The 24445-nt window shown below is 47.0% G+C and overlaps 1 protein-coding gene across 1 annotated transcript; it reads right to left on the bottom strand.

The window, feature by feature from the left end:
* Positions 1-213: 213 nt before the first annotated feature.
* Positions 214-20293, bottom strand: RAB7A (RAB7A, member RAS oncogene family). Its single transcript, XM_074914537.1, has 6 exons — positions 20183-20293; positions 4613-4673; positions 3386-3512; positions 2372-2590; positions 1731-1859; positions 214-1557 (listed from the first exon to the last, which is right to left on the bottom strand). Exons 2-6 carry the CDS (start codon positions 4663-4665, stop codon positions 1462-1464), a joined length of 624 nt encoding a protein of 207 aa, XP_074770638.1. The 5' UTR covers positions 4666-4673; positions 20183-20293; the 3' UTR covers positions 214-1461.
* Positions 20294-24445: the final 4152 nt, after the last annotated feature.

The raw sequence follows: 24445 nt of genomic DNA, 5'->3' as shown, positions 1-24445 counted from the left end.
TTCAAGAAAAGCACAGTCTCAGGTCAGCCAAGCAAGCAGGGCCTGCTCAATGCACTCCTGAAAACCAATGTGTAAGGCACAGACTCTCTAGTAAGGAAGAAGTACAAACATCCTTCAGTTAGCAGGCACTGGCTCACTAAAATGGTGACTAGACAGAGGAAAGACAGCATGTTAGTGAAGGAAAAAAAAGAGTCAGAAACAGAAGTAAACAAGAAGGTTTGTTCTTGTTAAGTTTATTGGCATCATGTTTGTCTCTTTACATAAGAGCTCAGCCTACGTACTAGAATGTAGACCTCTGGAAAACAGGTAGAAGGGCTCCATTTAAGCAAGCTACAAACGCAAGAACAAATACCAGGAAGAAAGGAAGAGAGGAAAGGGACTAGATTGCCAAGTTTTTCCATACCAAAAATCCAGATTAGCAGTCAGTAAGAAGAAAGGGAAGATTCATAGTCCAGGTCTTTCATCAGGAAACAGCTACCACAACCCAAGGTGGGAGAGGAGCTCCTTCCACAGTACAAAGAGCCCCTGGGACACCTCAGCTCTGGCTCCTTCTCACACTCGCTCCAGGATGTTAGGAGTTAAGCAGTAGGGGAGGTGAACAAATGAGGTCATTTCATAGCTGTATTTAATTTTAAATCCAAGAATCCAGTGTGCATATCAATGCTGTTATGCAAATTGAGAATTTAGATACAAGGAAGCCAGACAGATTCTTCAGAAGATGAAGCCTTTTTGGCCTCAAAACAAGAAGGCTTACATAGTTCATCTCTACTGTACAGAATACTGCCTCTATCTGGACTTTGTGTTGCTATCACACTGCAGTTCACAAGTGTCCTCCTCACTTTCTACACAATCTGTGTTTCAGTACTTGAACATGTAATTCAGGAATTTTACACTAATTTATACATTTTTAATTGGTTGCATATATTAACATGTACTATAAGATTTTTCCTAAAGAAGCATTACATAATACATGGATACTGTAAAAAGATCTGATTAGTTAAAAGTAACAAGCATTAACAGAGATACATACAAAACTCAACCTAGTTGGACTGAGTGCTGAGCTTGCAATGAACTATGGGTAATCAGCCTTTCCAGTTGCAGCCTTCACAGGGGAAAAACACGAGACAGTTAAAAATGTATGTAACTTGTTACACAGATTACCTGTAAACAGTTTCTCTCCATTGGACACCTGGAATTAGATTCAGTTCCAAACATACATAAGAGTTTCCATTTTAAACTAAGAGAAAGGTCTGTTACCATTAAGTGTGATGTAGATGGTGTGGGGACGTGAGCTCTGAAGTGCAGGACTCACAGATGCTCATGGAAAATGGGTGGATTTTGGCAGCTGGAGATGGAAATTTTTTTAAATTTCGTTTTAAACACAGAAGAGGGGCTGTGTGTTTGAAGGCCTAAGTGTGATATTTGTTTGTGAAGGACTGTGCTCAACCCCTCCCTCTCCCCTCAGCAGCTGCAGCTCTCCGCAGAAGCCTTCACTCGGTCATTCTTGTCTAGTTTGATAGGTTCAGGGAATTCATTGTAAAGCTCCACTTCGGTTTCCTAGTGGGAGAGAAGGAAGGAGTTAGCGTCACAGCTCTGCAGCCAGCTCCTAGCATGCAAGGAGCCATTCTCAGCTGGGGAAAGCTGTCGGAGTGCCCAAGGCTACCTGCAGCAGCTGAGCTCAGCAGGCAGGACCGGCCCAGGCAGAGGGCAACCACTGGCACCCTCCCTACCTGTTTAAGTGCATTTCGTGCAATCGTCTGGAAAGCTTGTTCCACATTAATGGCCTCCTTGGCACTGGTTTCAAAGTAGGGGATGTTGTTTTTACTGTAGCACCAGGCTTGTGCCCGTTTTGTGGTGACCTGGGTGGACAGAGAGCAGCAACACCACCTTCAGCTATGCAGGAAGGGGGTTTTATTTCCAGGGCAAGGCCAGAGACCCCTCATATCCACCCTGAGCTAAGACAGCAGTTCTGATCTCATCATAACTACAGCCTTGATACAGAGCACAGGAGACTGCTGCCCACCATCGGGTACACAGCCCCGGGGAAAGGAGCACCACACCTGAGGAAGACAGCAGGACACAGCACTCAGGCACCTGCAGAGCAGGGACTTGCTCCCATAGGAGTTTCTCAGCAATTCTGAAGAAGAATCCTATCTACCCAGGCTGTTGCTGCAATCCTTCCACCAGTGGGCAGGAGCATGCTGTGCACAGGGATTCTGACCTCTCCAGGCAGGAGAAACTCTTCCCCAGCGGCACACAACAGCTGAGCCAGGCTCAGGCACCTCCCACTCCTGTTTCTCAGATAACCCTCCCGTGTTGGTACAAGGAATAGCAATTTCCTAAGAGGAGGCTAGCAAATCCCAGTACTCACTTGTCTGTTTTCTAGGTCAATCTTGTTTCCCAGCACAACAAAAGGAAAGTTCTCAGGATCCCTTGGACTGGCCTGAATGAGGAATTCGTCCCTCCAGCTGTCTAGGGTTTTGAATGTGTTGGGGGCTGTGACATCGAACACCAGCACGCAGCAGTCTGCTCCCCTGTAGAAGGCAACTCCCAAAGACTGAAATCGTTCTTGTCCTGCTGTATCCCATATCTGAAGCAAAAGACAGGGCAGATAAACCAGCTGTACTCTGACAGAGTCCATCCACAACTAGGACATTCATTTCAGAACTCCCCACCAGGCATCTACAGCCTCCAGCTAGCCAGAGAAGCACCTGAAGGCTTGGTAATTTCTGTAGGCACTAAGTATCAAGAGCCAGAAATACCCTTCTAAAGATAGTAACCCTTTTCGTGTTCAACCTCAGCAAGGGACATGTCCTTTTTCTGGGCAAGCAGGACTCTGTTATTAGGGTCGGCAGCTGACCTGCCTGCAGTGCTTGGGTATCAGCACAGTCCAAACACTCCTGATGACTGCAACAGAACTTTTGCTGCCTTGCAGTCTCACCATGGAGAGGTGAAAGCTTCAGACACTGGAGACATAAGCAGACTGGCAGGTTAACACTACCCACAGGGCTCAGGGCAACACAAGTAGGTGACCTGACTAAGAAGTCCTTTACCGGCCCTTTCCAGTTCCTGAACACTAGGGATGTGCCTTTTTAACACAGTCTAGTTTATTGACAGTACCAAACACTGCTTTTTAAGTTGGGCCTGTCAAAGCTGTTCTTAGCTGAACCCAAACTAATCTTTGCCCCCCCACCCCACCCCGTTCAGCCCATGCACAGATTTCTAGAGAAACGCAGCAGCACCTATGGCCAAGGGCAGTTTAGCACAAACAAGATTCACACACAGTACACAGACCCCTGCACCACTCGGGACTACACTGGGGCAGATACTTCCACACAAGTGTGGTCTAGGCAGCCTGGCAGCAGGGAGCAGAGTCACTCCTTACCTGCATTGTCACTAGCCTGTCATCCACCATGACCTCTTTTGTCAGGAAGTCTGCACCTATCGTAGCCTTGTACTGGTTACTGAATTTCTTGTTCACATACTGGTTCATCAGCGATGTCTTTCCCACCCTGCACAGAAAGACAAAAATGACTAGGTAGGCTGTTTCTACCATAGTGTTTGAATTAACCACCCTGAACAGAACACCCCAGTGCCCCTTGCCTCCCACCATAGCCTCCTGGCCTTTCAACCAGGGAAAATGCACCCACCTCTGCAAGAAGGGGCTTTTACAGCAATAGATGCTGAGGCAACGTGCTGAGTAAGAGCATTAGCTACCTAAGGATACAATCTTGAGAAACCTTGTTTCCCCATCAGTAATCTGATCCTTGGTAAGGAACATGCATCATGTTATGATCATGAGGGCTATTTTGGAAGAAGGTGAAGTGCCCCCAAGAAACCCACCAGAAACAGTTATCTTCAGCCTCTGCTGAAGGAGGAGGTGGAGGAACAGACAATCTCAGCTGGCAGCAGCTCACACATCTGCTGGGCACCCAGAGGTGGAGATCCTCCCCAGAGAGCCAGTTTAGAGGTTCACATGCCCTCCCTGCAGCTGAGAAACACTCCCTGACCAACAGCTTGCTGGGCACAGCGGTATAAATAAGCCTTATGTCATGGGAATCAGGTTACAACCTGCATGGCAAGTAACCTGTAAGAGCAAAGCAGACTCCTTGCTCAACAGCACACAGCAAAGCCCTTCACTCCAAGGGGCAGGCTCCAGCGAGATTACACAGAAGCTAAGCAGATGGCTCAGTATAAACTACATCTCTGACAGAGGCAAAGTTTTAAGAAGTCACCTAAGATTGCTTAATAGTGGTTTGGGGATTTTGGTCTTTTGTTTTTTCATTTGACTGAAATGCTCACTTCAACACCACATGTCCTCCTTGCAGAGAGGCTATCCAGTTCTGCTACTGAAGTGGCCTGCCCACCGCATTTCCCCTGTTAAATGTTGTGGCAGGACTTCAGGATACTAAACTGTGGGGACACATTCAGGACAGAGGGTGGTGAAGAGTTCTTAAATCTATAGATTAAGGTAATATAGGTAATATTATAGGTAATCCAGCTATCTGGGGTTTTAAAAATCTTTCCTCCTGGCACTGCTCCAGGCTCCCACTAGTCAAGAGCACTGCTCCAGCTAGATGCAGATTGGTAGTTTAAAGACTCCTCCACTTACCCAGAGTCTCCAAGGATGATGACTTTCAGTAACACTTTCTTCCTAGAAGTCATCTTTTACACTAGAAAGGAAGAACAACTCCATCAGACACCATTAGCATGTCATTCCTCAAGGCAGAAAGCAACATGTTTGGAGTCTGAGAAATCCAATTCCCAGCAAAGAACCACTGACCAGGATGGCCCAGCACTCCTGAAACCAGACTCCTTCAATTCAAGGCTACACTGAAGTACTAACCAGATGTTTGCCCATTTCCTAGGCAGGGCCACATCAGACCAGTAGTGGCAACTTAATATGAACAGGTAGATAGCCAAGCACTTGTCCTTTGCAGTACCAAGTCCATTCTGGACCCTATTTCCAGGCCATCTGTGGGTATACTAGCCTAGACCATCTCTCTTAGCCCCACAGGAGGCAGCACAGTAAAGCTTATCAGCCAACACACACTAATTCTTACACATGCTACGAAGTGAGATGTAAGTAGAGATGTGTCTAATACCACATAAGTTTTTCTATGCTGTTCAGTAGTTTCCCAGTAGACAAAAAAAAGGGGCTTCCTGCACCTTTTAGGTTCAGCTTTGAGAAGCAATAGTTTTCTCTAGCAGCTGTGCTTTGTGAAAGTGTCAAGTACCAAGGATATGCTGTGGTTGAAGTGGTTGCAAGACAACCACACAGGCCAGCTGAACAACAAACTGCTACCAGACTCCACAGCTTTGCTGAGAGCATATGAAGCTAACTACTGCCACCTCACCTTCGGTGGAGGGCCAAGGCAGGCTAAAGTGACAAACCTCACAACATTCAGCCTATTGCTCTGTTAGATGAGTTGTTTGTTCAGCTGAATCCTGCCATGACTCCAGTCCACTTTGGAGGCAGGTGACTCTAAATGGGCCACTAATGGTCCATCCAATTAGCAAGAAGGAGACTTGAGCTCTGGAGATCCATACTCTTTACTTGCTCCCAGGTCTCCTTCAGATTAATGAAGAAGATAGAAGTACATCAGATGCAGCAGGTTCTGAATACACTTCTGGATGTGCTTCAGCCCAGTGAAAGCAAGTACAAAAGTCTTACTATTAGTGGCTGAGCATGCTCTTCCTCCCACAAGGCCTTTCTCCCCACCTCTGGGGAGGGGATAGGACAAACCATTCTTAGGGGCTTAGGCCCAATCTGATCACAGACCCTAGTTTGGTACTGACCTGGTCCACAACACAAGGACTCCTTGGCTTTCCCTGAGGAGCCCTGCAGATTCTGTACAGCAAGAGGAGCCAGAAAATGGTTATAGCTGTGCTACCTGAGTTCAAAGACCCTTGACAACAGGCTTCATATATTAAATCCTTATACGGGGGACTCAGTTACCCTAAAATTCCCATGCTGCTACACCACATTCATTGCCCCACACAACTTCTACTCTTCAGGAGCTATTCCCAGCTAAGGAGGCCTTTACTTCTACAACAGCACAGATACACGCGCCTTCTGAGCAGCTCAGTCCTAGGCATTTCCTGGGATAGGCAACAGCCTAAGCTGCTAGATAACTGCAACCTGCTTCTTCCCACTACTACAGGAAGTAATATGCTCCAAGCTGTAGGAGTCTCTTACTAGATAGAGTCCAGTTGCAAAAGGTCTTAATCATCTCAAGCTTTGAGTGTTAAAAGACATGCAGACTTTTAGACTTTGCCACCAGTGAACACTGCAGAAGCTGAAGCAGCCCTCCTGCAGCTGCTGTAGGTAGTGGTGCACTTACAGCCACACCTTGTTGGCTTGCACCCACCTCATGCATCTAGATGGGAAACACTGTTGAGAAGATAAAACAGCCAGAGGCTGTTGTGTAAACAGTAGTGACGGGCCACCTACAGAGTTCATGCTGTCCACAGATGCCAGAGCGCCTGCACAGGACAGTTTCTCCATGTGTAAACACCTCTCCATTCCAAGGCTGTCTGTGCTGGACTGCATTGCTCAATCATCCAACTGGCAGCCCAGCTATACCAGCCAAGATATAGCCAGCTGAAAGTTGTCAACAACCTCAACATTTAGTCCTGCTTCTGTTCTTGCCAATATCCACACTCTATAGCTCATCTCTATAGCCATAGGGAGAACAGACCATGTAAGCTCCTTCAAGCAGACTGCACCTCCTGTGTTTTCAAAGCATGTAGCACAAGCAACACTAGCGCTAGCCAAGCCAGAGACTTCTGTAGCACTATCAGCCCAGATGGAGCAAGAAGCAAGTGAGCAGAGCTTTCACACAACTTAGCTGCGTCCACTGAACAGTCATGGAAAACATCTGTATAATATTCAGGTCCAGTAAGAGTCACCTGTTTTCCTCAGGACAGAGGAAAACAACTCACCCTGAAGTGACTGTGCCAGAACCCACCACATACTGCTTCTATTCTCCTCCAAGTGTTTTCAGTATCACTTGCCACTGGGTGCTGCAGCTCAGTGCTTCCTGGCATTTGAAGCAGCTCTGGACAAGCTGGCATTAGTTCTCGTGCTCAGGGAGGGATTTGCAGAGCCCTAAATTACAACACTAAATCACACTGGATGCTTAGCACTCAAATTCAACACCACCTGAAGTCCCACTATGAAGAGGGGAAGCTGCCCTGTTAAGTCTCATTACCTTGGAAGTAGCTCAGCTGAGCAGCCACCTGCAGACATGGGCAGTGAGTCTGAGTCAGACCTGACACTGCCTACCTGTCATAGCTGTCAGGCTACCCCATCAGTATGCAGGGCTATTACTGCCTCATGAACACCAGTCAGGTGAGACACAGCTTCCATCCCAGTTGATGCAACGGATATGAGCCATGGCACTGAAGCAGCTGCCTCAGCTTGGTATTTGGTTTGAGCCATGAGACAGTGAGGAACTCCAGTCCTGCCAGGGGACAGCAGTGGATACTGCCCAGAGTTTCCCATCCCTGTTCTACTAGGCTTGATCAACACTGCTTTGAAGCCCAGTCAGTTGATGGGCCAAGCCCTCTCATTAATCTCTCATTACAGGTATAAACAGACCAACACTTCTGAGTTATTCATTGCACAGTACAAGAAAAGCCCTTTCCTTTGGAGAGAAGACCACATCTCCAGGTCTTGGAGGAAGTACCAGTGTTTGATCTCCTGGAGACTTCCTATAGAAGGAAACCCCTCTAAGTTTAAGCAGCAACAAGTTGCTCTCTACAGCACCACATTTGCTATTTCCCTTATCCTTACCATGTTCTGTGTGGCTGAGTAGGTCTCCAACAGCAGCTCCAGCTTTAAAGGAGCTATTTGTGCTAAGCAGAGGTCTGACCGGTCCTAGTGAGATCTTCAATCTAGATGGATTGAAGACATCCCTGTTATCTTAACCAGGGTTTCTTATGAAGCAACCCAAAGAAAGGGTCAAACTACTCCAATGACAGGATACCATGCCTCCCCCAATGTTTGCTTCCAGCCAGTGTTTTAAACAAGCTGAGGCACTGGTAGTGAAAGACACTACTACTCTCTGAAGATCCTATAAGTGAAGCCTTACTACAGTCTCCTTGACACCATGCAAAGAATTTTTGTGACTTCAGCTCATACTAAACCAACAGCAAATTCATCTTCATGGCAGAGGATGCTTCCACACACTGCAGTTCAGGTAAGCTCAGAAATACCTCAGTCGATCCTGGTTACAGCATGCTACTTGCTGTGTCAGTAGAACAAGGTGCAACCAACCAGTCCTGGGCCAGGTTCAGTACTCAGATTTGCTTGCCTGAAGTCAGAGGCAATTTATGATTACTCCCTTGTTAACAAAGGCTGTTTCTCACACTACATGGCATTGAGCAGGTTCATTAGTGCCTGATGTCCCAGAAATGGAGCCCACATACATGCTCTAAGCTACACAGATCTAATTTTTGGTGAATGTTGCTAGTACAAAATCAGCTAAGAGAGACCAAGGAGAATATAGCTTTAGCTCACAGGCAAAGCAGTTTTGAATACCTGAAGGAGCAGTTCACATGAGAAATTTCTCCAGTCACACTCGCAAGAAACATTAAATTACTGAGCTAAGCTGAGATGCAGGCTGTGCAGGGTTTCCCCCATGCTCTTGCAAAGAGCAAGCTCAGACTGAGTAAAGATCAAAACTGTGATGGTGCTGAGTCAGTGGTATCCAAGTCTAAAACTATCTTGCACTAGATACACACCCTGTCTTGCTTTATGATATTTGGTATAATTACTCCAGAACAGCATTCTGTAAGAGTCACATAAGCCCTTAAGATGGCAGTGTGCAAGATAACACAGGGCTCATATCCAGTCCCAGGAGCATTTCTGAACAAACACTTCCTTTTTCAGAGATACCATGAAGAAAAACCTGTTCGTTAAGATTTGATCCAAGACATCACTTCTGTTTTACACTGTGTGAAGTCTGTTGGAGCGAGGTCACCTGCATGACTGCTCAGAACACAACCTACCAGCACACACATATAGCCCCACTTGGGAGCCATCAGAAACTTCCCATCAATATCATTCCTCCTCCTGGCATAACTGGTGACAAGGAATGATACAGCTGCCTCTGATACAGGAGAGGAGTCCTTCCATGCAATTTTTAAGGCCTATCCCTCTAAGCAAACAAACCGTTAACAGTATGTTGACCCTTATGAGATTAAGCCTGGTATAGCATGCTCTCTCCCACAGTAGCATTACCACCTTTGTAAGGCTGGCCTGCTGGAACAGCAAGGGAGAACCCCTAACATCTGACCTGTGAGTGTTACTGGCTTAGCTGATCTGAAAGGAAGAGTCAAAAACTGTCCTATGAAGCTCCATAGTGCTCCAGCTCCTCAGATGCAAGTGCAAATAAAGCCTATGCCAAATTTAATTAGGCTTCCCTTGGTGCTTTGGAGTATATTACAACTGCCCTTTCACTTACTGTATTGAGACAGCTGCTTTAACTCAAAGCAGAAATGGATGGTTAAGGATTCCTTAGAGATGTTCACATGTGTCAAGTCACAATGCAGTCATTTTAATATTAATTAGGTTGCTACAAGCAAAGAACAGTAGGAGCTTGCATTGATGGCCCACCAGTTCGCCTAGATTAGCTATCCTTTAACAGAAGTAGGCCTTATGATAGGAACACCCTGTTAAATTGCTCATGGACCATTTTAGTATGAAAGCAGCCAGCCTGGGGCAGGGAGGGCAGGAATCTCACATCCATGGATGACAACAGCTCCCTCGGCAGCAGCATACCCATATCAGTTCTGAACCGGCTCACAAGCTGCTGGAGCTGTCCTTACGCTGGCAGCTTTGCTATTAAACAGTTCAAGTTGCAATCCTAATAAAGGAACAGGAACAAAAGCTTGTTTATGCAGAGGCTGGAAGAACTGGGACATTTGACCAGGAGTTCTCTGCTCTTCCACCTACCAGCTTGTGACCTGCACCTTCTGCTAGAAACCAGCTGAACACTGAAGCAAGACTGTTGGACTGCACCTCTCACCTTGTGTCCTTTGACAGGGATGTTTCACACTATGCCAAAAAGGCACAAAGCTGCAGGTAAGCAAGCCTCAGAGCTGAACTCACTGCAGCCCTTACAAATACCTTGTTCAGCTCTCCTGTCCCAACAAGCAGCACAACGGTAGGTAGGTGTTCCACAAAAAGGCACATTTGAACCTGAAGCACTGCAGGACTGTTCTGGGTGCTGTGGCTGATAAGCAGAACATTCACTTCACTATATCCCAGGACCTTCAGCAAAAACAGCCAACCATCGAGGAAGCCAATTTGGATAGGTCAGTACTCCGTTAAGGGAGACCACACACTGCAGTGGGCTCACCACAGTGACCAGACTGAGCAGAAGACAGCCACACTTGAACATTGGAAGACCCTTCTGTCCTGAAATGGGGAAAAAACGTCCTGAAACACAGCTAAGCGCATTTTCAACACAGAAACACCACCTCTGCTCACTGTTCTCTCGCATGGGGGAGGCTACAAAACATTAAGTCTCTGTACTACACTGAAGAGCTATTTTTATTCCCCCCCCTCCAATAGTTCTGCATTTCTTCAAGGAAACTGAAGCTGGAAGAATGATTCAGGACCAGCTCAGTCAGACTGAACCAGTTCCTTTCCAGAAGCAGCAAGTTCCCTAGTATGTTGACAACTCAGGAGTTTATGTATGCTTAGACCTTCAGCCACTGAAGTGAGATGCTCACTGGATGCAGGATCAAGCACAGACTGGCACATATCAATTGCCTCATGGTCACACTGCACCTTGACATGATTTATCAAGCCAAGTTTAGCTGATGCAGTGAGCAGACACATGAATTTGTTCCAATTCATCTACCCTGAAAATGCCAGGCCTCATCCCGAGGGAAGGCAATCAGTCTGCAATTGCCATTAATTGACCAGGATCACAGCTCCTGCTTGTAGAGTGCCCAAGTGGTCCAGACACCCTTTGTATTGAAGCCTCAAGCTCCAATTGCAGCAGGAGCTCAAAGTGGAGCTGAACAAGTTTTACCAACACAATTTAATAACAGCAGCTTGGTTCCAGTTACCTGGTCACACAGACATCACTGACAAGGTGTCTGCTAACGCAAAGCTACAAGCGACACCCTGAATAATTCAACATGAATGCCCACCTGAGACCAGTGGGTATCAACCTTCAAAATCCCTCACTTGTGTTCTCCTGAGAGTGGCACAACAGCTCATGAGCAGAGCAGACACCCTGTCTTTTCAGCTGGGAGAAAGCTGAGCACTAGCCAGAGGACAATCAACAGGGGCTGTTACATATGAACATTGCTTAAGAGGTGCCAAGCTACCTTTAAGGAATAAACTAGAAATAAACCTGCCCTTGATTTTTTTTTTTTTTTTGACTGCTACAGAACATGCACATTTTCTTTAACAAACCTGAGTGCTCTACAAGCAAAACAAGTGCCTAGCATCCTTGCACTGGGGACATACAGCAGCACATTAAGTTTTAAGAGCAATTCATCTTGCACTGACAAAGGCTGCACAAGCAGGACAGGACCCTCTTCCACTCCCATGACAGGTCTACTAGTAGCTCAGCTTCCCCAGCTGGCTGGAAGATCCCATCTAGGAAAGCCTCACATTTAGTGGGTACATGTGCTGGCTTTGTGCCTAAGAAGCAAGTTAGGAACATCCTGCCATTCAAGTTGACAACTTGCAAGAACTGCTCTCTGTAAACGGGTTGCTTTAGGGCAATGGGCTCCTAGAGTCCATATAGACAACAGAGGTGCTTTCTCAGGCCTCACTGATGCACCACAGAGAAGCAGTTGAAGTGAAGCCCACACCAAAAGCAGCTGGCAAGATACTCCTGTGACAGCTTCACAGAAGGGCACACTCTAGCTGCTGCTGTATCAGTAGCATCTCAAAACTGCTTTCCACCTCCTTCCTCTCCACACGTTTATGTTGCTGTTCTAACCAACATATTCCCTCCTGCTGGTACCCAGCCAAGAGCTCGAGCACAGCTCATCGTTCCCTCCTCAGGAGGAGCAGCTAGGCTGCCTGCTACTTACTGCAGTTTCACCAAGAGCAGGCTTCTGTCCAGTTGGTACCTTTCCCAGACAGCCCTGTGAGGCAGGAATTACCTCTGTTCAGGGAGCTGGGAGACTCAGCTACAAATTAATTTTTGATGCCTTGTGTAAAACATGATATTGCAAGTTGTCAGGTGTGGGTATTGCTGTCCAGTGTCTCCTACTCCCACCTGAGAGTCCTAAGCCAAAAGCTTCACCTTCTTGAAGAACAGCCTAGAGCTTTAGATGCTTGCTAGCACACTGATATAGCTCAGATCAAAACAGAATCTTAAAACATGTTTCAGTACCCTGGAGGAATTGGCTTTTTAGACTACAGCTGTCTGCATTAAGTTTCCACCTCATTCTGAGGGTGGAGTTGCAGCCTCCAGTGCTGAAGAAGCTCCTCTAGGACCAAGTGAAGCTCAGGAACCAGCCCGCTACAGCTCGGTCACACAGCTTCCAGTTCAGTTCAGTTCATTGGCTGCTTCAATGTGACCAAACTGGTGTGACATGGTGCTGATAGCCAGCTGACCAGGTCTGTGAGCTAGCTACCAGACAGATACAACATCAGGCCCACCCACACACTGTGCTGCTGCATCCTCTTCCTGAATAACGTGCTCTTAAGACAGCCCAGTGCCAAAGGAAGACAATATGCAGCTTGGGGAAACATGTAGAAAACCCAGCTGGAAAGCAAAAGCTTTGCAACAGTTGTGAGCACAATAGGCTCTTGGTGTGATAAAGGAAGATCCAGAGCTGGTGCTAGGGAAGATGCTCCTTTCAAAAAAACTAGCAGTAAGTTTTTTGCCTGCCTCAGAGACACCCTCAATCCCCAGCTGAAGGCTCTGGGACACATCTCTGCTGTGAGCAAGGACTCAAAGAGCTCCTTGGAAGAGGATATGCCAATGGCCAGTCTGTCAAAGTCTCCAGACGACACAGGGAAGGCAGAAGCAATGGTAGGAGCCACATCTGCTGTGGAATCACAGGACTTGCACATGAGAAGGGGTCTGCCCTGTCTGAGGTCTCAGCTCAGCTGCAACTCTTAGGGTTCCAAGTGCTGAGATCTGGAGAACCCTGCATTCCTGAGAGGCACTGATGCATATGATCAGTCAGGCTCAAAGCACAAATTCTCAAAGCCAAGCTCTCCAGTCCAAGCCTGATTCACAGCCCTGTTACACCTCCCGGCACTTCTCCACATCAGAGCTGGTTTATGCCTGCACAATCTTTTAAAGTCTAGACATGGAACTGAACAAGTTTCTGGCTCTAAAACTGCCATTATGAATTGTGACTCTACCCCAGAGAAATCCAAACTACATAAGACTAGTACCCACCCCCACATCCGGGAAGGTATAAAGCTTAGAAACTGATCTCTACCAGTTTAGATATCTCCTCATGAGAAGGTGGCTGCTGTGGTATCATGTTGATCTGACTACAGGGTTTGAAAGTGGGAGCAGACCAAGCACAGAAGTGCATTTGCTTACAGTACCAAGGCAGATGTGTTTCTGCATGTTTAGTCAGACCACCAGTGTGCTTAGGAGCAGTGGGAAAGGTCTGGAGGTCATTCCTTGCTGTCTACAGGAACACTACTTTGCCCAGACTGCCATTTAGCCTAAGATTACTGCAGCACATGTAGGCTCTTCCAGTTGATAAACGCCCTGAGCCAAATGGAGAGCACAAAGTGTCCCCAGCAATGCAGCCAGCTATGCTGGACAGTCACCCTGGATGGATCACTTTGCCCCTCAGCAACTTGAGTATGATCATCATCATCTCCACAGCAGGTAGCAGGTATTTGGAGACTGCAGCTGTGCGCAGGACAGGAATGCAGGGAGTCCCTTTTAGATCTAATGCCACACAGTTTAACAAGAAAGCCAGGGCTATTGAAGCAGAAGCCTTCAAGTTACAGGAAGACAGCTCTGAGAAAACCATACCCAGAAGCTTCACTGAAAGCTGGATGTTTCCAGTTGAAGCTTCTTAGTCCACCAGTTCCTCCAGCAGCTGAAGGTCCCTTAGAACACAGGACATCCTTCTCCCAGGAATGGGCAAAGATATACAGAGCCCTAACAGGTTGATAACAAGTATCTGAAGATCTTAAGCCACCCTTCTTTTGAGGAATCAAGTTATACTATCATTCAAGAATCAGTATTGCTGTGTCCCTACCTTCCAGGAGGAAGCAGTTCCCCTGAAATTCTACAGGATTTCAGGTAGTTCCCAGTTGATTTTCCCTAAGGATCAAGCTGTTACAAGAACAGGCATGCTTGCTTTAACACCCCTCCCCCTTTATCAGATCAAGCTCAACTTCCCCTATTCTGCCCTGGGGGAGACAATCTCAGGATGTGGGAGGAGAGTTGAGTACATTGCTGGCTGCTGGGAGACACTAGGCAACAAGCCATGTGTCTTGACTAAGGGCCTTGCCTACGCAAAGCATTTCAGCTATACCAGTATAGCTTCCATGTTGCCATGCCTCTACCAGAACAGTCTCCTTAGTGGAGAGCTTTCAAATCATGCAAGACAAATCCTATACTACTAACCAGAACATAGCTATAGTGCCCATACACCTGGTTTATACAGACATGCCTGTCAGTCTCTTGGCACTCAGCCACCCAACCAGTAGAGCCAACCAACAGTTTCAGTAACGCCTATATGAATACAAATAGCCCAGCACAGTTCTCACATCAGGCCATCCCACTGACCACTATTCCCCCATTCCTTTCTAAAAATTCAAGCACGGTGCCAGGGGCAGCTGGGTTTTAATCTTCATGTCCAGAAGACAAGACTGACTAGTTCAAAATATTGCAAGTTAGCCAGGCCACTAAGAAACAGTAAAGTTGTATGATCTTTGCCATATCTGACAGTATTTTTCAATTACTCTGATTAATTTCTAGTTTTGTCTGCAGCTTCCTAAGGTTTCACACATTCTTGCCATGCTTTCAGTTTTAGAAACACAAATAGGAGGTGTTAGATAACCTTTGCAGTGGTAAGCAAAGCACAGATCTTAGACCTTGTCAGTGGTAAACAAGCCTTGTTTATCCACTCCCGGCTGCTAGCTTCCACCAGTTCCTAGAAGCTGGGCAGGAAACAAGTGACTGAGGGGAGACTTTGCCCAATGTTCAGGCCTTCAAGTCAAATAATGGCCCTCAGGAGGCCTGCCAGACCCTGTAGCTCACATATGAGATTCAGATCCAGGAGTGAATATTGTCTCTCCTTCAGCACCAGAAGCTTGATAGAAGAAATAAGACAAGTAGATGTGGAGAAGTACAAGACCAACACTAATGGCAAAATCCTTACTCCTATACATCTATTCCAGGAGGTCCTGTTCTTAGTAATGAGTCTTCTAGAGAAGAGGCTTCCTCTAGGGACAGGTTGCAATCTAAGAACTAAATCTTGATCTGAGAGCAGAACTCCTGATCCTACATACACTCAGTACCTCTTACTATGCTAATGTTAATTGCAGAGCAGGAAGGACAAGTATTTCAGTACCAGTCCCAGGATGGGAGTGTAACAGGTAGCTTGCCATGACAGCTGAGTCAGTGCCTAACAAAGAATTTCTACTGTTGAGACTGTTTCAGATCATACTTCATACCCTCATACCTCTTGCACAGATCCTGCATCAACACTTTACCAGCTCAGCTATTCTCTTGATGAAGCTCCACAAAGGACTAAAATAAACCTCACTGAAGTGACTTGCATGGTCAGATTAAGAGAGCAGTGCTGATAAGCAGCATCTTGTTAGGGGGTAAGATCAGGTCTAGGCATGTCTCAGTTACAACCACCTCACTGCTCATGCTCGAGATACTGTTAGCACTGTGCCAGTTTGGACTTCAGATATCATTATCTATGTCTGGGAGCTGAGAGGAACATACTACAGAGCCAAGTGACTCAGCCACTTGAGGGAGACAGGTTACTTTTCAAAAGGATGCTGCTTCCCAGATGGAGAGAGATCAAGGGTTCAGCATAGTCATTAGATAAACTGGTAGCCCCAGCAAACAAGGTCTGGGTACTCCAGCCAGGTAGCCTCTGACAGCAGCTGCAGCTGCCTGTCTTCCCCAGTCCAGCCTGTCTACCAAGTGAACAAATTTACAGTATGCAGTGATACAGGACAGACTCCAGAAAATACTGTTTTCTTAATTGACAACACAAATATCTACTCAATTAAAGGAATTTCTGCTTGAAACTCATGCAAGGACAGTTAGATACAATTAGTCACCTTAAGTAGTTACCAGGAGGCAAAACCAAATCACTCACTACATCAAGTGCCTTTAAGTTACACAAATAGGAATCTGTGCCACAAGTTTACACTCCAATCCTATCTCAAAAGCAATGCACCCCTCCTGAAGTTTCACTGCCCTGTGAAAACAGTCATGCCTCAAGAATAGGTTCCCTAGCGAGAGAAGTCAAGGCTATTTGAGATCAGCTACAAATCAACACACTCCAGTGGCCTTGACAAGCTTGTTTCCCTCCCCATCACTGACCGTGAGTTAGCAACAGCAGTGTTGACACAGCTTCCCCCATGGACGGAGTGCTCATTGCTGGCACCAGAGAGGAGGAGCAGTCTCGCAGGAACAGCGCTAACAGCAACAATGACATCACCACGGCAGATCTCCACCGAGCAGAAAATGCAGCAGCACACCGGGTTTGAGAGCTGTATCCCCATGAACATAGCACAAAAGACAACAAGCACACTGGAAGCCAGCGAGCAACCATGTGATAGAGGGGTATCCCTTCACTGTCTGCTATTTCTGAACAGCACATGTGGAGTCACGGACCTTGGGCACTCATTTGGAAGTTTTATTCAAGGTGCATTTAAAGGGAAATACGATCTTCAAATAGAGCAGCTAACAGCAGAACTGAAAATGGTATATTAGCAAGAGTCATTCAATTAATGATCCATATCTAATTCAGTTTAGAGATGCACAGCTCACATTTGGATTGTCACTGCAGAAAGTGACCCTTCTATCCTCACAACCTGCTGTCACAATTTAACTACATCTGGAGGCAGACTATGTTACAGCAACTACAAGAGATCATTTTAGGAAGCTGCAGGGGGAAGCCAACTGAACTCCAACTCATCAGACAATTAAACTGCAGTTATCAAAACAGTGTTGTGCAAGGATGAAGTACTTCAGCATCTGAAGGATGCAGGATTGCTGTCAGAGAAGCAGCATGCAAGCATGCTAGTGCCCAGCCGAGTTCAGCATTTAGGTAAGGTCTTATCCAGACTCCCTTCCATCAACGCAACAAGCCTTAAATTACAGTTCCACAAGGGAATCTCATGTCCACCAGGTCCCAGAAAACATTAGGGAACACTGGCAGCATGCAAGGTGAGGGTTCTGTACTTGTTTATAAAATGCTCAGTTTATTTCAGTTACTGAATAAATTGTTATATTATAGCAGCAGGGACAGTTACCAGTAAGTATCTGTGAGCCTAAACATCCAATAGTTTCAGAGAATGCAAACATCCAAGTGCTCTATCCACAGCCCTTATTCCCAAGCTAGGGCTTGCCAGACACCTCTCACGATGCAGAATTTAAAAATGTACCCTAATCAAGCACAAGCAATTCTGTTTACAGCCAAATGTTAAGTTCTGCATAAATGAGTCTCATTTTCATGGAGAAGTCAGACCAAAATCCCATACATGTTAGAGATAGCTATTTATAGTTTTGCACAGATGGTCTGATTGTAATTGTCATGTTTCCTCAAGGACAAGCTTTGCCAGAGATTTGCTCCGACAGGTAATTCACATGACCTTCCAACACAAGTCTTAAAACAGAAGCTCTAAGGAGGTGCTGCAGAAATTGAATATGGTAGCCCTCCTGCCCACAGGCATTCATTTTGGGTTGTAAACCAAGCAATATGGAATCTTCCCTACGTGATTTCAGAGGAGAGCCTATAGCAGAGCTTGTACATTTTTCAGTTAAGGATTCATCGATGTTGTAGTATGTCTGTGCTACACAGCATGGAGCTTGATTCACTGGCATTGTTAGGAGGGCAAGGATGCCTGTCATGTAGTCTCTGCAACACAGTTATTTAAATTCTTAAGTTGGCACCTTTACCTTTAAGGTACAACTTTTAGTGTGCCATGTTGAACTATCAGCAGGGTATTTGAGGACATGGACCACCACATGACACCACAGGGAAGAGTAAAGTTTAACGTAGCTGCTGCCATGCATCTATCAGTTACACTTCTCACTGCAGGTTAAGAGAGCAAGGAACTGCTATTGGATTTCAAAAGTTTTCCTTATTGAGGGGTCAGATTAACCTCATTTTACAGCTTTTCTACACCAGAAGTAAAGTATTAACATAATAGCACAGACACAAAAAAAAGGGCAGCACTTGAAAGTAACAGTATTAGAGCCGATTTGGATTCTGAGGACTCAGGCTAGGCATGGTGGGTCTACTCATTAGTTCATGGAGGGCAAGTCATGTGTTCAGTCAGCTGTTGGAAGTCACAAGGAAGAGGGGGGGGGAAGAGACAAGTATACTTGTTCTTCCTGAATAAGTACAGCAACGAAGCCCTGATTATTTAACAAGGAATATTCAAATGACTCCACCCACTTTAACCTCAAATACAGCTACTGAGAGAACAGGGCACATTGACTCCAGCAGCCTGGCTCTACTGGAAGCACAGCAAGGCTGCAGCTTCTATCACACACTACTAGTACCACCGCAGCCTGTGAACATGATATAGCTGCAAGTAAGACTTTAAATCATAGCTAGCCAGACACTGTGGCATAGCTGGTTATGTACCATACCCTAAAAAAGGGAACTCTCCACTCCCCTCAGCCCCAATTCCCACATGGATACACAAGAATTCTAAGCACAGGCCAGAACTGGCCAGCCAGCAGCAAGTACTGGAAGCTTTAAGGCTTCTATACTGGCAAGTGTCAAACAAACAGCTTGCTTACAGTTGGGAGGACTTTGTTCTGTCATGTGTTCTCAGTTTACATATAAAAAACCTCACGCACATATATCACAACTCTGCCTATCTGCAAGGATTTTTTTGTTTTCAGGGAGATAATACTGAGAATTCCAGCTTTGACTGAAAGGGTTTGGAGTTACTAGGTGAGACATACTCATTTTGATACTGAGGTTCCCTACCTTATTTCAGATTAAGTCAACCATTTTACAGCTGTTTTACTACTAAAATACTCCCTCTACTTACAGAGAAGACAGTGCAGTTGAAGTACAACAATTAGGTATTTCCATATTTATTATTCTATATATACTTAGAGACTAATAACGTATCTATCATTTAATTTACCTTATTATACACTCACGGCCAAAAGTACTTCTAACATCCACTCTAATACTTCTTAGAACTGACTCAGACTTTACACATGCCGAGAGCTACTTTCGCAATAACTGCCAGTCTCTTCGGCCGCCTGTTTTGTCACATTTAATTGCTCCCAGGGCAGCCTGCTCATCTTAAAAGCGATATCTAACGACCACCTCGAGCAGCCTTTCACCACCCCAACCCAGCACTTCCCTAAAGACCAGTGCTCAGGGCATCTTCAGCCACCAGCTGCTCCAAAACCCCTTCACGCTTTGAGAAGAAGCTACAGCAGCAGCAGCACATGTCACAGACAATACATTCTCCTCCCTGGGAGGTACCACTTCGGGCCTCTTTAAACCTCTCAGGAGAGGAGGCTCCCACAAAGGCCTCGAGAAACGCGCATCTCGGGAAAGGCCTACGAGTCCCCATCCCGCAGCGCTGCGTGGAGGAGCCCTTTCCCGGGGAGACCCCCACGGCCCAGGTCTAGTGTCCCGGGGGAAGCGACGGGCCGGGCCCGGCGCGGCTCCGGGGAGTTCGGCACCCGGCGGCGCCGGCCGCCTGACCCCGCCACGGGGGCAGGCAAACGCCGCCCCTCCCCGGCGGGCCAGGCCCCGGTGGTGGAGCCTTCCCAGGGAGCACGAAGACCGCGTCGTGTCCCCGCCCGCCCCCACCGCCTGCGGAGAAGGCCCCGGCGGACCCCCCACCCTAAGCCGCAGGGAGGGGCCCCGAGAGGCGCCCCCCGCCCAGCGGCTCCTGCGGCCGGGGCGGAGCCACCACCCCCTCCCATCCCAGGCCGCGGCCCGAGGGAATCCCTTCGCAGCGGCACGGCCGCGGCGCCCCGCAAGACCTCACCTGGTGCGTGTGCCGCAGCGCCCGCCCGAGACTCGCTGCCGCCCCCCCACTCGCCTCGGTCGGCTTTAATGGGCCCAACCGCCTCCCCGCTTTCACTTCCGCCTCCCCCCCGACAACTTCCGGTCACGGGGCCCGCCCGCTGCTCCTGACGTCAGCACGCCGCCCGGCCCCGCGCAAGGCAGGGGAGCTGTGGCTCGTGCGTCACGTGGCCTCGGCCTCCCGGCCGCCATCTTGAGTCGCCGAGGCCACCCAGCGGCCTCGCCCTGCACTGGCTGTGGGGCCCAGCGGCCTCCCGCCGAAACCGGGCGCTTTTGTGGGAAGACGGGCCCGGCCGAGCACGCCCGCTGGGAGTCCAGATGTTGCTTGTGGAGCCACACAAGCCGCTACACCCCCACCGGCACAGAGGACCAGCCTCCCATCACACCACAGCAACAGACATCACGCCGTGCCTATGGGCCACTGTCTGCGGCTGCACTGCCGACTGCCACTGCCCTCCCGCACATGTCTAAAGAGAGAAGGAAAGGGCTGCAGAAATTCTCCTGATTCATGCTTTCAAAAATAAAAGATGGGGACATAAGGGCATAAATCTGTTTTTTGGGATCTTTTTATTTGCAGCTGTAATGTGGAGTGAGGTAGCAACAGTGTCAGGAAAAAAAAGTAAAATATCACAAAATACATTGCGGTTGATTAGGCAACTACCAGTTCCATGATCAATACTGCAGGCAAGTAAAATGGGACTATAAACTCTCTGGCACCTTAATCCATGGGGTAACAACCACCCTGGGTGGTACAAAAGAAATCTGTATTTTCTGCTCTGCATTTTGGCAGCAAGTTCATTTTATTATTCGGGAATTACTTGAATATTCTCTTGCATTCATCCAAATCACATGACTATTGTGGGCTTAGTTAGCCCATGAACTCAGGAAAGCAACCAAGGAAAAAAAGTATTTTTAGAGCTAATTAAAGAGAAAAAAGGACCGAAGCTACTTATAGCTACATTAAAAAGAAAATCACTTGTGAGCAGTACACAGCAGACTGCTTCCAGCTCTGTAGGAGACAGGGACTGATTTGCAGGGAGACTACGGAACTGGCAGTCAGAAAACCTTCGCTCTTCCTTCTGTCCTGAGACAAATCTGCCACATACCATTAGGCAAATTGCTTGCTGCCTCTGTAGGGTAACACGGTTTCCCTGTGTGTCACCTGGAAACGGGAACGCTCACCTCAAGAAGATGTCACAACGTTTGATTCATTAATGCTGGCAAAGCAGTTTGAGATCAATAGTGTAAAGGTAGCGCAGCACAGCAAGTGTGCTGTTAAAGTCACTGCTACCTGTCAGGCCTGGCCTGAATCCCTTCTGGGGAGTATCTATCACAGAGCACACGGGATGTCCTTACAGTGTCCTACTTCAGAAAAATAAGACAACAGTAGTGTAGGGGCTTGAGCCCAACTCAGTGTCTCTGTTGCCCAGAGAAGCTCATGTGGTGTCTGTAGCGGGAACAATCTTTGCTCCAAAGGGCAGCCCAGCCCAAGCCAACTTCAGGTACTCGTTGTCATGCCCTCCCTCCCATACGCCAGTGCCAGCTCCCAGCTGAACCTGCCCTGAGTCACTTTAGCACTAAATCTGCTGATAATTAGCAACAAAATCAGCATGGATAAATTTTCTGACAGCTTAGTGCACTGAACTGGCTTCGTGCAGGGCACACCTCATGCAAGGGAATGAGTAGGTGAGGCTGGACACAGCTGCCAGTCCTTGGGCAGGTTTAAGTTGTGGAAATGCAGACTAAGAGAAGGTGAATGGAAGGCAGGGCTGCTGGGCTCTTCTCATATGATGCCAGCAAGTTCATTACCAGTTTGTACCTTCATTTCTCCACCTGCAGGATTGTATCACAAGAGAGGAGAGTCTGTGACATCTAATTCATTAGTGCTGTTAAGGCTCCCCATCAGATGCAAAGAGCTGCAGAACATCCTGGTATCAGTTAAAACATGGACTTGACAAAAGAGAAAAAGCTTTAATTAGTGAAATGATGAAGGAAACTCTCCCAAACATACATGATTTCTTTGGATGGAGAGGAAAGTATCCTCTCAGCTCAGCCCCAGGGCTGTGGGCCCTGGGCACATCAGCAGTTGGTGGGGGCAGAGCACTGGCTTGCCCCAGTCAATTTCTTTTAACAGGAGACCCACATGCTGGGCTGTTATGAACAGACATTAATGGTGAGCTAAAGTGTTCCTCAGCTCCCTTTTCCTAAGGGTTTCCTTTTTTCTTTTTCCACAATATGAAAAGCAATCAAAAACTGTGGGTGAAATTTCCTCCTTCCTTCTCTACCGCAGAGCAATCCTGAAACATCTCAACATACCTTTGTTATGCAGAGGACAACCTCACGCCACCTTCCCATGCTAGCTTTCCTGGCATGACCAACAGCTGTGTCATGAAATAGCTGCTAGTGATGAGTTTCTGTTCCTCTGTGGGAATGCAGCATTTTCTCAGACTGATGAGGCAAGCGCCTCGCTGCTTTGAAGAACATACGAATCCTGGCACTTGAGAGGACCAATGTCAGCAAAGAGGTCCTTACTATCCAGGCTGGACGCTTGTCTTTTGGCACTGATGAGAGCTACATTCACAGAGGGAGAATGAAAGTAGAAAGACAGTGATAAGAAAGTGTCAAGTATTGAGCTGTGGGTCTTGAGTTTTTCCTGGCCATATGGACATGCGCACACGTACACCTCCCCACCAGAATAAATATGTGACTTGGGAGAAACCAGAGTGTGGTGCAGTGAACAGTCCAGCACACTTTGTTTCAGTAGCCTCTGACCACTTATTTGATAATATCAAAACCCAGTGAAAATGCATTAAAATGGATCAATTTGAAACCCAATGCTAATTGTTCCAAATCACTAACATTGCTCTGAAGAAATCCATTCTCTGTCCTTGAGGGACCTTCACACAGGTGAGTGGATCTCTAAGGTTATAGTGACAAGTCTTAAGACATTTACCAGTGCAGAAACCTCAACCTATTTCATGCACTCATCCCTCTAAACCAGGAAGAAAGAATGTCTCCTGCTTTAATTTTCTTCCCTTTGTGACATCTAATCTCTATTTACACCACCTCTTTTCTTTTGTCCTTGGACCAGAAGGGATCCTCCCTTTCTCTTCTTAGTCCATAAGATGGCAGAGTGAACAGGGATAACCTCCTGGTTGCTGATTTTGGAAGGGTCTGAAGAGAGGTCCAGGGAGCATATCTTCTTGACTGTAGTACCTACAAATCCTTGACATTAACTGTGAATGTCTGACATTCCCCACAGTGCCTAATGCATGGCCACACAGCTACCCCACCTCTGGCCATCTGTGACATTAAAAGCTTGGGGAAAGCCTGCTCATCCCTCATACCTGTCCAGCATATTTCAGCTCTTCAGAGTCCTGCAGTCCCTCCTCCTCATTGCTGTGCACAGCCCTGAGACCCTTCTTTGCCTCTGTGCCCAGAAAGATGTAGCGCCAGCCCACAGTGGCTGTACTGCTCAGTGAAAACTGGCTGTCTGGAGATCCCTACATAAAGCTGTCCTCTCTCAGCTGTGCAACACTTTCCTCTTGTCACCTTTGGCTTTCCAGACCAGCTTCCTCAAATTATCATTATAATGATCTAACTTACTAAAATAAAAAAAGGGGAACTAAAATGCAGTAAACACACAATATCTTGGTTTTGTACTCCAAGCTTTGTCATCCTTCAATTTATCTTATCTAAAGCAGATTCACTCTGCTTCTGCTGGCATTTTGTTCGTTAGAAATGTTCTGCTATTGCATGACCATGTATGCATTTCCACTGGCAAGAGTACAGCTGTAGTCTTTTGCCTGCCCTCTTCTCTAATCCCTGCCTGCAGTACAAATACCGCTCTGGTAATCTACTAATGCTTTCACCTTGCCAATTCTCAGCTCATTTCTAAATCATACATCAGCAACACGCGAAAGCAAAAAGCTAGCTCTGGACAAGACTTGATCATCAGATACCAACCATAGGAAGCAACGACAATCATGATATCTCATGGCAGATCTCCAATCCGAGCTTCTGCTGAGGTGCAGAAGACATTGCATATAGCACGAGGGATTACCAGCATCTGTATTCACTGATAAAATTCAGCTGCTGGAGGCTGAACATTTTAAAAAAATGAAGCACTGATAAAGAGTCTAAATGCAACCACTGAAGCCTGAGCCCCACACAGTGGGTGGGGGCTGACCTGCAGTGCTTGTCTCTGCCACATAGCCTCCCACCA

This window comes from Athene noctua, chromosome 10, assembly GCF_965140245.1.
Source record: "Athene noctua chromosome 10, bAthNoc1.hap1.1, whole genome shotgun sequence".
In the NCBI taxonomy this organism is placed as follows: domain Eukaryota; kingdom Metazoa; phylum Chordata; class Aves; order Strigiformes; family Strigidae; genus Athene; species Athene noctua.
The sequence above is the reverse complement of the archived record's forward strand: the minus strand, read 5'-3'. Positions and strand labels throughout refer to the sequence as shown.